Source organism: Chenopodium album, chromosome 1 (genome assembly GCF_948465745.1).
Source record: "Chenopodium album chromosome 1, dcCheAlbu1.1, whole genome shotgun sequence".
NCBI classification, from domain to species: Eukaryota; Viridiplantae; Streptophyta; class Magnoliopsida; order Caryophyllales; family Amaranthaceae; genus Chenopodium; species Chenopodium album.
The window spans coordinates 60,762,818-60,774,886 of record NC_137834.1 but is presented as its reverse complement, the minus strand read 5'-3'; the positions used below and the strand labels follow the sequence as shown (position 1 = coordinate 60,774,886).

General features: G+C 35.5%; 2 protein-coding genes and 1 pseudogene across 4 annotated transcripts; 1 reads left to right on the top strand and 2 right to left on the bottom strand.

Moving 5' to 3' along the window:
* The first annotated feature begins 624 nt into the window (after positions 1 to 624).
* Positions 625 to 2,855, top strand: LOC145593307 (GDSL esterase/lipase At3g62280-like; annotated as a pseudogene).
* LOC145593464 (F-box protein SKIP28-like) lies at positions 1,588 to 4,628 on the bottom strand. Of its 3 annotated transcripts, none has more exons than XR_014102764.1 (4): positions 4,198 to 4,628; positions 3,164 to 3,770; positions 2,028 to 2,181; positions 1,588 to 1,937 (listed from the first exon to the last, which is right to left on the bottom strand). XR_014102764.1 is itself a non-coding variant. In XM_081649749.1 (2 exons), exons 1-2 carry the CDS (start codon positions 4,498 to 4,500, stop codon positions 3,204 to 3,206), a joined length of 870 nt encoding a protein of 289 aa, XP_081505875.1. In that variant the 5' UTR covers positions 4,501 to 4,627; the 3' UTR covers positions 2,970 to 3,203. The 3 variants fall into 3 exon arrangements, 1 of the variants encoding a protein (XP_081505875.1); XR_014102774.1 differs by having other exon boundaries at positions 2,048 to 2,181; XM_081649749.1 differs by lacking the exons at positions 1,588 to 1,937; positions 2,028 to 2,181 and having other exon boundaries at positions 2,970 to 3,770; positions 4,198 to 4,627.
* Positions 4,629 to 5,202: 574 nt separating this feature from the next.
* Positions 5,203 to 10,226, bottom strand: LOC145593166 (uncharacterized). Its single transcript, XM_081649703.1, has 2 exons — positions 9,670 to 10,226; positions 5,203 to 5,803 (listed from the first exon to the last, which is right to left on the bottom strand). The coding sequence occupies exons 1-2, from the start codon at positions 9,901 to 9,903 to the stop codon at positions 5,648 to 5,650; spliced, it is 390 nt and encodes a 129-aa protein (XP_081505829.1). The 5' UTR covers positions 9,904 to 10,226; the 3' UTR covers positions 5,203 to 5,647.
* Between the last annotated feature and the right edge of the window lie 1,843 nt (positions 10,227 to 12,069).

The window sequence follows — 12,069 nt, the reverse complement described above, 5'->3', positions numbered from 1 at the left end:
ACCTTTAACTTTTGACAATGACTAACTCTAATTTGACTAGTTTTTATGATTTATATATATACATAGTATACAATTAAAAAATAGTTAAATGATCAATGTAGAAAGGGTTCAATCTCATATTCTCGTATTTTGGGTACTATTGTCATTTATCAAATTTGTTTTAACCAATTAATCTAACTACCATCCATCCATACTAGTCAATTATTGTGATTATACTATTTCAATGTTGAAGTTTGGAGTTCTTTTAAATAAAAGATGTCACCTTCAGTTCTATGTATGCATGTGATTGTTTAGACCTAATGCATTATGAGAGTATTCATAGTAGACTTCCAAAGTTGACGGTATATTTTTATCATTGCCAGACATTTAATGTGTCTTTCTTTGTTTTTAAATTATAATATGAGCTCATATTACTATGTTAATGTCAATTTGCTGATTTCAAACTATAATTAAGTTATCGAAACACACAATACAATTTTGAATAACATATGTTACATAAGAAGTTTAATTTTTAATTGTCAACTAACCAAATTAATGTAATTTAAAATTATCAAATAAATTACCAAGAAACGAAATAAGAAGGTGAGATTATGCTTAGCATAATGATAATAAGCTTATAAGAAAATGAAGATTAAGATGAGTGTAATGAGGTGTTACATGATCACGCTTATTGTACTAACACTCTCAAATGTTGTAAATGTAGCAGGAAGTCAAGAAAGGCCTCTTCTTATTAATTTGGGAGACGCTAATTCAGATACCGGCGGCGTGCTAGCCGGTGCTGGACTTCCCATTGGCCTGCCCCATGGAATTACATTCTTCCACAGGGGCACCGGTCGATTTGGTGATGGTCGTCTCATTATCGACTTCTACTGTAAGTACGTATATGTACACGCACACCCGTTGTGCACAAGTGTTTGCCATTCAATTTCTAGTTTTGAAAATTTATATGAAATAATGTAACAATATGTTCCTGCAGGTGAACACCTTAACTTGGGTTATCTAACCCCGTACTTGGAGTCACTGAAGCCAAATTTCACCAGTGGAGTCAACTTCGCCGTTGCAGGTGCAACCCTGCTGCCAAAGTATGTCCCTTTTACCTTGAGTGTCCAAGTTCGCCAGTTTATTCACTACAAAAATCGGTCATTGGAGCTTATATCACACGGTAGATATGTACCTTAAATTTCTTAGTAATGCTCATTTTGTTACATAACAAGTATATGTTACATGGAAGTTTCCTAAGCTCTAAAACTGATATATATTTCATGCAGGAGCAAGGGACTTGATCAATGAGAGGGGATTCCGTAGAGCACTTTATATGATCGATGTAGGACAAAACGATATTCTACTGGCCCTATACGCGTCCAACATAACCTTTGAACCAGTTGCTCAAAAGATCCCATCCTTTCTCGAAGAAATTAGATTGGCTGTCGACGTAAGTTCTTAACTTGTGCATTATGTGCTCTCTTCATCAGAAATAAGGTGATCTAAAATGACTTGATTAAGATCTTATTTCAATGTACGTAGTCTAGTCTAGTATGGTTTGATTATAAAAGAAGGAAACCATGTAATAAATCTTGTAAACAAGAATGTATTGTTTTTGGATCAAATTTAGTAATGAATTAGACATAAGGTGAAGCTTAGCTTTTGTTTTTGGACAGCTTTCAAGCTCAAATTGCAGACAATCTACCAATATGGTGGACGAAAATTTTGGATCCAAAACACAGGGCCCTTAGGCTGTCAGCCCAAAGAACTCGCGCTGCATCCTCATACTGATGATGACCTAGATGATATTGGATGCTTTCGTGTTATCAACCATGCAGCAACAGCCTTCAACGAGGGGCTTCGTCTGCTCTGTGAAGATCTAAGATAGGTGTACAAGGATGCTGTTATCGTCTATGTCGATGTATATTCTATCAAGTACAGCCTATCTGCCAACCCTGAAGAATATGGTAATAACATTCAGAGCTTAATCTTAAACTTCGCTGTTTTAATCAACAAATTTCATCCTCATTTTTGTTGTAACCAACCTTATAGATAAAAAGCTTACTCTTTTAACTGTCAAAAGTTAAAGATACGGTGCATTGTCTTAGGTTTCAAAAAACCGTTCACTGCTTGCTGTGGGCGTAAGCTTCCAAACAACTATGACAGAAACGCAACGTGTGGACAGCCAGGCTCTACGATCTGCAAGAATGTGTCACAGTCGATAATTTGGGATGGAGTTCATTATACTGAAGCAGCTAATCGCATTGTAGCAACAAAGATACTGTCAGGAGAATATTCTACCCCACAAATGAAGCTTGAGCAGTTCTGGGATCTGCACTAGGAGCAAATCTGAGCTGCACCCATTATGTATTTTCTCTAAAATAAAAGCTTTTTTCTTCTGTATTCAAGCCAAAAATGATTTATGAATTCCCTATAAGTAACGCTATCTTAGAGTTTGGATAAGAGGATAAATTGTCGAAAATCCTACAAGCAATTTGTTCAGTGAAAATGAGAACCAGAAGTTTAATCCATGAAATTGAAGTATCAGTGGAACTAAGCAAATGCCATTAATTTCAAAGTTTCAAAACTCTACTTGTATTAGTTATTGTCTACCAGCAGTCATTCAAACTGCATAAATTTTAAAAGGCAAAGCCACCAGTCCAAATACACGGCATCAATGATTAAATTTTGATAACTTAAATGGCAATTTAACATAAGCAATGGCAAGTATGTACTCACTTAGCTTGGTCAAGAATCAAAATGAGCAGCACAGCATGTTTAACCAGACAATGATTGCAAAGCTCATCAATTATGTAGCATAAATTCAATAAACAGGACTGTTAAAAGAAACCCAAGAAGTCTAATTGCATAAAATTTGATTTTAAATCACATGATAACACTTAATCAAAAGGCTACTAGCAATGACAAACTATAGATGGATTTAGCTAGTCAAGACTTGTAATAATTATATTGCATCACAAGTGCTATTGAGATAAAAACCAAAATCTGAAAGATTTTGAATGGAAATACATTATCATAGCTTACAATACTGATGTGTTTTGTCGGACATGTTTTAGCAGCATCTATCATCTATGAATATTGTAACATCTAAATTTCTCTGCAAATAACTACCGTCCTACATTATAGTAATGCTAAAGAGTAAGTTGGACAAAGGAAAAACCTGCATTTGTTTTCTGTACATCTTTGGATTATACAAAGCATTATTCTTGCCCATGTTGTGTGAGTGACTTCGCCTGACAAACCTCACATACAAATCCTAGTGAGCCAAGAGGACCAAGTTGCTCATCAGCATGTCGAGGGCAAAATGGCTTGTTACAGTGATTACATTTTGGAAGGCGAAGCCAGCAGTCTAAACAAACAACGTCATTGCATATAGTTTCTCCTTGATCATCCTCGTCTTTGTCAGAAACGCACCTGCCACAAACTTCACACCTCAGTATGCACTGGATGCAGCCAATGCATTCAGTCTCCTTAGGGCAATGAAAGACTAACTTGACCTCTTCACATTTAGGACATACCTCTACATCAATCATTCTGGCATCCTCGTCTATGCTACGAAAAGAGGAACTCCAGTATTTGTGATAGAACCTAGGCTTGTTTTCTGAAGTTTTAGTGATACAGGACTCCAGTATCAGCAGGTGTTCTTTCTTGATATTGTAAATGCCATTGATCTTTATCCTAATTAATGCGGTTGATTTCGCAGCTAAAGTTTCTACTGCCCTGAGTACTCCTTCAGGAGTTAATCCAGTACAATCAGGTACAAAGAGCTGAAATATATATCAAATCAAAATTTATACTATGGGATTTATGAACTTAGATATTCAAAAATTCATTAGTCTAACCATTAAAATGATGATTAAATTAATATGGTTTACATAACTTTTCAAACAAAACCTGTTAAAAGTGATGGTTTATCACATTATCAATTGAAATGATCATATTAAGAACAATGCATGAATACAAGCTATATTGCATTTATAATAAGTATTGTAGCTAATCTTATTTTATATAAATAAAAACATCTTAATACCCGCTAATTGATCGAATTCTCCAAACAAAACCGAAACCCCCTATTACCTAAAATCAAATCACGTCTACATCATTTGCTTTCTCTTCATCTAATGAATGTCTCGTACTTGTTAAATGAAAAAGCTTATTAAAAAAACAAAAACCAATAAAGGTTATAAGAGTTACCTTAGTAAGAAGTGGATTTGCGATAACAACCTTCAATAATCCATCATCAGTAATCTTAAAACAATTTAGCAGAGCCAAAGTTCGAAGCCTGCCATGAGCTTTAGAGGTAATGTTCATCAAAATTCGATCGGTAAGGCGTCTACTTAACGGCTTTTCCACCACCAAATTGAGCCATACTAAAACATCATCCCTGATAGAATCTCTAAGTGACTTGCAAACTTGGCTCATTTGCAGGAGTTGCTGTAATGGAAGATAGGCTAACACAAAGTACAGTGCTTGGTGTGGTGGTCCAGCTACTTCCATCGCTTCTATTCTATGCGATGTCAAAGATGGATTATTTGATTGAATTGGAAGGTTGGTAGTGGAGTGGAGTGGAGAGGAGAGGAGAGGGGTAGGATGAAATAACAAGGTAATGTTCTGGTCCACACGTATAGTTATTAGTTGATGAACAAGGATGTATAGTTGAACGTGGCGTTGTTGACGTACTTACTATTTTAGGATGTCTAGAAAATTAATAGATGATATTTAAATAATACTTTCTCTGTTTTTCTAATATTACAACATAAGGTTGGACACGGATTTTTAGAAAAATGAGAGATGTATACAAGAATAAAGATAGGGACTCATATGATGACGAGAAAACATGTAGAAATAAAAAAAATGTTGCAATATTTGTAAAACTTTCTGAAATGGTAATTATTGTAATACTACATCCATTACAGTCTTATAGGTTATGTGCAACGATTAGACATTTTCCCTCTCTGCTTTATGTCAAATCGTTATCGTTACAAATAACCTGTAACGGAGGTAGTATTAGGTTTTGTGAATTAATGGTTTAGATTGACTTTCCAACTCTTTAATATGACTTAACCTGAAATAGACTCAAACGACTAGAAACTCGAATGAGATCCATAAAGAACCAGCCAAATAAACTAATCTGAACGACCCATTTGGCACTCTTAATCAATTATCCCTAAATTAAATGGAGTAATAAGTATAACCATATTCAAAACTTCAAACTTTTCAAGTCTCTTTGGTTAAGCAACATTCATATCACGCCTGGCAATCGACAAACGTGAACATTGTGGCAATTAAAAGACAAGAGTAGAAGTTAGATTTACTTTAAACAAGGTGTACAAGAAGCCACGTCAAGATAATTTCATCCTCCACCTTGTACAATCTAAAAATGTAGTCCAGATGAGGTTTATACAGGCCTCCTTTATCTCGCGAAAATTCGATTACAACACAGATTCCATAATTTCCAATTATTCAGCATCACTGATGGAGATGTGAGCACTTTAGGAATGCGGAATTGCCAACATCGATCATTTCGTTGAGGAAGATTATGGTAGAAAGTGGATACAAAAGCATAGACATCTTTACTGGTACAATATCAGAAACACACCTTTGAGACATGAGCATTGACTTTAATGGTTAACATATGCAGGTATCACTGCTGTAAAGGCTCAACTGCTGTTCTAAAGAGGAGGACATAAACCTTGTCGATTGAAAAATACAAGAAACCTCCAAGTGAGTGAGTGACATAAGAGCCGAAGCTTGTGCCCACTATACAATGCCATGCAGGCCCATATGCTGAATCAAATTCCTGAAATTCACATGCACAAAACTTATAATCAGTAGCTGTAATACTGTAAGGTACATTTGTGGAATAACATACAAACTTAAGACTATACAAAATGGAGCATCCGTTAGGGAATAGGGTGTAAGCGGTGCAAGATGAAATGTGAATTCCCTAACGCCTGTATCAACTAGGATTTAGGAAAGTTTCAAAAACAGGTAACAAACTTAACAAAGTTTCATATCCCCTGCAAACCTCATACCCCAATGAAAATCATTAACAAGAATCAATTTTGTTTTGAGTAGATGACAAAGTGCTATGGGTAGCCCTTGGTGTAGACTGCATTAATGTTTAAGTATTCAGCAGATGTAGGTTTGTGAACCAAACACAAATCAATAACAAGGTTACATAAAGCTATATTCAAGTGCTGAATATAATGTTCTGTATTTTAAAGCACTGATGTCAAAAAAAAAAGATTAATAAAATTTATGAATGATATTTTCCTTTTCATAAAATAGAAGCATTTTATATAAGCAATAAGACCGATTAGTACTATATGTCTACATGTGTTAATAAATATGTGTGTCAAGGGACATAATAAGGCTTCCAGATTATAATTATGTCAATAGACTAAGGGGTTGTTTGGTTACACAAAGAAAATGGGGGAAGTGGAAAATCATGGGAATTTGAAAATACATGAGCTGTTTGGTTGACAATAAAAAGTGTAAATGAGGGAATTGCAAATTCATGGGAATTGTGGCTTCCCACAAAGCATGGGAAATTAATTACCTAACCCCCCCTAGGTAAGTCAAACTTCCCATGATTTGCAACTTCCCTCATGCCAACCAAACAACTTTATACAATTCCCATGATTTTAATGTAGGAATTTAATTCACATGAAATACAAATTCCTATGGGAAGTAATTTCCCATAGCAACCAAACGACACCTAAATGTCACGTACACTGTAACTATCTAAGACCCTGAGATTCCAAGGAATATAAGAACCAGAACTAATGAATACATGAAAGTAAAAACACATCCCATTAGCATCAAGCCTCAATGAATCCTAATCTTCCATTCTATTGTCCACTGTTTGAGATTTTTCACTTTGAAACATTGATTCAGCCTTCTCCCTATCATATTTTCCTAATATGTCAAAATCCCAAAGAGCGGACAGATAATTTTATGACTAAATTAGTACGTCAAGGCTGACTGGCTGAGCATTTCTGCTATTACAGACATGGAGAAAAACAACTTTTTTTATGTTGAAGCAACCATTCTTTGGCTCTTTTAGTTTTCTTATTTTTAACTCCAGGAAAGTTAAGAAAAACCATCCGAAATCCTGTTCCAAATTATTTGAATTACATACTCCTGTCAAAAAAAACTCGAGATCTAACTAAGAACCAGCTAAATTATAAGGATTCAGCCAATAATTGTACAAAATACAGATTATAACATCAGAAGCAATGAATATGGAACCTCTATGACAAAGAATGTTCACTGATCATGGTATATTTTGAAGTAGCTTATCACAGTTATTCTGGCTCAAGTACTCTTGTTAGATAAAGGTACAAGTCCAAGTGTCAAACACTGAAACTAATATTTTATTTAAACACCTATGTGTCAGGTCCAAATAAAGTGTTCATACCTATGTCAAACATCAAGCACCCAGCACCAGTATTTGATTAAAATGAGGAAATATGCTCCAAACAATATGAGAACTACAATCTATCTTTCTTCATAATTTTGGAGACAAAAATTGACTGTTGGAGGATAGAATGAGCAATGCAATATTTTTGTTTCCAGGAAAAAAGGGATAAGGATAGGTTTGGGTGATATACAATGATAATTGATAATCAAAAGTAATGCAGTGCCTCAATTGAAGCGTTTTGCATAGGGGCCAGTGGGCAAGTGGGATTTTTTTTTTTTTTTTTTTTTTTTTTTTTGACGTGGGGCAAGTGGGATTATGGTACATACATTTCCCCTGGAAAATAGCAATACCATCATTAGGTTAGACCCTTGATTTAAAGTGCATTGACAAAGAGCAACTTCACATAACTTCATGGAGCATATGATCGTGATAGAGTTAACCCAAATGAGGTCTCAGCATTACAACAGATACTAGAAAGACATCAATAATGATAACGCGGCTCATCTATAATGTATTAGCTGTACCCACAGGGTAAAACTGTAAAAGGGAGAAAAAAATTATATGGTAGGAGTTCAAACTATCAAACAAAGAAATATAGTAAGGAGTAGCTACGGTTCTCAAAGGAAGTCTATACACTCATATCAGAAACAACAATTGATAAATGGAAAAATTAGAAATAATAATCCCAACTTTGTCTAATTTATGCAGAATAATCTCAACTTTCGTTAATACTGGAATAATCCGAACTTTGGGGGGTCTTCTTTTTCTTCAATCCCAATTACCGGTTACCTGTTGAAAAGGTTATTTTTTTTTTATTTATATATATTAATGCCACGTGTCATGAGCTAATTAGCCAAAAAAATAAAACAAAAAAAAAAGACAGATTCCCAGCCCCGTTGCTCACCGAATCTCCAGCCACCACAATCCCACAACCCTCCTCCCGCCTTCCACAACCCACAACCCTCCTCCCGCCGTCCAGCCGCACAAATCCCGGTAAACCCCAGTCGTCCTTCCCCCTTGAACCACCACCCTCAAACTTCCCCGCAAACCCACGAATCTCCTTTACCGTCAACGTGCTCCAGCCACCACCACCACTCGAAACCTCCACAAAACCACCTCGCGAAAACCCTAAAACCACTCGAAAACCCTTAAAACCTCCTCCCTTAGTCCCGAAAACCCCCAAAAACTCCTCCCCCACCATTGAAAACCCTAGCCGCAAGGGTTTCGAGGTGGAGGAGGAGTTTTTGGGGTTTTTTGAGAGTGGGAAAGGGGTTTTTTTGTGGTGGACTGGTGCTTGCGTGGAGGGGTTGGAGGGTATTTCGGGGAAGGGGAAAAATGGGCGGTCGACGTGGGAAGATTGGCTGTCGTCGATCGGCGGCAGACTTGGCAGTGGTGGTGGTCTGGTGGGGGTTAGGGTGGGACGGTGTCTAGGGGAGGTTGGTTGGGTTTCTGATTTTTTTTGCTTTTGTTTTTTTTTTAAAGACCAATCAGGACTTGACACGTGTCAGGTGACCTGATAAAATAGGTCATTGACTTTTGTTGACCGGTTAGGGATTGAAGAAAAAGAAGACCCCCCAAAGTTCGGATTATTCCAGTATTAACGAAAGTTGGGATTATTCTGCATAAATTAGACAAAATTGAGATTATTATTTCTAATTTTTCCTTGATAAATATCATGGCCTTCTAAAGGGGCTGCACCTGAGCCCCAGCCAGTGTGAATGCTGCCCCCCACCCCCCACCCCCCCAAAAAAAAAAAAAAAAAAAAAAAAAAAAACCCAAAGCCAAGGCACAACGCCCCTCGAACACTTGTTTGCTACCTAAATAGCGATAAACCGGTCATGGGTCGCCTCAAAATGCTTCTAAGCAACTGTCCACAATTTCAAGGTATCCCAACATTATGTACAACAAAAGAAAATAAAAACAATCACTAGCATTTCAATATTCTGCCATTACAGAAAGAAACAACTCAAACATGTGTTGAAATGAAAAATATACGGAGTAAAAAAAAAACTCTTAAAACAGCAGGAAAATTAAAATAACAATAATTATTCTATTCCATATAACTTACAGAAACAAAATAACCAACACCCACAAATCTAATAACAACAACCAAACAAGTAAACAGTTATAACACAAAAATGCTTCTGAGTAGACACCAAATAAAAACATAAATATTAGTAAATAAAACTACAGATCCAATTAAGAAATTTTCAATATAAAAAAAGGAAGAAAGAAATGACCTTTTTAAGAGCAAGAGCAAGGCGTTTTGTATCAACCCTTTTAGTGGGCATTGAATCAAGAAGATCTCTAGCACATTGAAAGGCTTTATTTTGTAATGCAATGGGCATATCAGAGGCTCTAATTCTAACATTAAAAAGCTCATGATTTTGATCTTGTTCAACTGATTTCTTCTTCTGTATTAAACTACTCAAAAATTTACTCCTCCTCTCTAATTCTTCTTCTGCATTAGCCATTTGGGTCAACAACAATATATTCAGATTGTGGGTTTGCTTTTAGTGCACTCCATGTGTTCCATAAAATGCGCAAGTGAAAATGATTGAACAGAACAAGGATATTTGAATATTATTTTATTAAAGAGAGTAGGAAGACAAAGTTCAGAAACAGAAGTCTCGATTTCGAATGGAATCTTTGGCTTTTGCTTTGGATGTTTTTAAGTTGAGTCATTTTCTTAGTGTTTTTTTTTAAAAGCAAATTTGGGTTGGGACGAGGGTTTGGTAGTACTAGTAGGAGACAGAAGTTCAATTTGACCACCATCATTGCGGGTACTTTCTGCCTTGGACCGAGCTATTGTCTTACTCCCTCTGTTTCTTATTAATTTTTAGTTTTAAAATTATGTACGGTTTTAAAAAATTGTATAAAATAGTGATAAATTTATATAAATTCAATAGAAATAAAATAATCCTATCTTTGCGTGGTTTAACAATAACAATCTCACCTTTTGATTATTATAAGGCAATCTCACCTTTGAGTGTTATCTTCTTTTAACAAACCTTTTTACCTGCAACCTGTTAAACAGGTTAATTTTTTTTTTTAAAGTCACGAGTCGCTCAACAATTGGTCAAAATAAAAACAAGTAAAACAATTTTTTTAAAAAAAATAGAAAAAACCCACCACCACCAACCAACCCCCACCCACCGTGAGTCTGTGACACCCAACCCCACCATAAACCGGCCGGGCGCCGCCCTAAAACCCTGAAAATGGTCGGCCGGTATTCCCCAACACCAAAAAACACCCCTGAAATCGCCCCCTAACCCAAATCAACACCCGAAACCACCATAGCCACCACAGGCCAAAGCCACCACCCCGTAAACCCGCCAAAACCCCACCCAGACGCCGAAAACCCGCCGAGAACACCACCCAACCGCCGATTTCCCTACCCAACCCCCGAAAATCCTCTGAGAACCCCACCCAACCGTTGAAAACCCGCCGACAACTCCATCCCAACCTCTCTAACCACCACGAAAATCCCCACCCTAGCCTCGTCAGACCCCCTTAAACACCTTATAAACGCATCCATATTTTCGGCCGGCCATTTTTTAGGATAAGGAGGGCTTCCGGCTGGTTTTAGTGGTGGCTGGGGTAGGGGCTAGGGTTTCACGGTAGGGGTTGGTGGCTGGGTTTTTTTCATTTTTTTTTTTATTTTGTTTTATGTATTTTTCTTCTTTTTGTTTTTTTCCTTTTTTTTTAATTAAAAAAATGAAATAAACTTATTAAATTCTGACACGTGCCACATAACCTACAAAAACCGGTCACTAACAAGTCAGGGCCTGTTAAAAGAAGATGACATGCAAAGATAGGATTGTCTCGTAATAATCAAAAGGTAGGATTGTTATTGTCAGACCACGCAAAGGTGGGATTATTTATTTCCATTTTTCCTAAATTCAATCATTGAAAATACAATTTTAATTACAAAAAATAATATTGTACATGTACAGTAAAGAAAGTAGGAAGAAATTAATAATGGGTATTGAAAATCCAATAAAATATTATAAATAATACAATCGCACATGAAAAGTGGAGGGTAATTGAGTATTTAAATTGTAAATAAAGGGTAATTTTATCCAAAATTAATGATTTATAAAGGAAAGATTATAAATGGAGAGAATAAAAGGAACATCTTAAATGAACACGTAAAAAACAAAAGCGAATGGAGGGAATACTACCAATTTTTATAGCTCTATCTCACTCATCTTAATTCTAATGTACCACTACTAATCGTTCTGATATCCTAAATCTTACTTAGTTTTTTTTTTTTTTTTTTTTTTGTCAATCTAAATCTTACTTAGTTACCGTAGCTACGCAAATTTTAAGAAAAAGTTTCAAAAAAAAAATTAGTAAAAATTGAAAAAAAAAATAATAATAAAAAAAAAAAAATCGAATTTTGGCTGCTCTTCTAAAAATAAAATGATCGTTTGATTATCCCAAAAATAAAACAACACTAGATGAAACCTGTCTGATGTATGGTTTATTTGAATTTTTTTAAAACAAATTTATTTTTTTGTATTTATGTGCTAAAATTTGTTATATATTAAATAAACTTCCTAATAGAAAAAGATAATAATATTTAATATTTAAATAATTTAAACTTAAAAATCTCATTCGCCAATTTTGCTTACGGG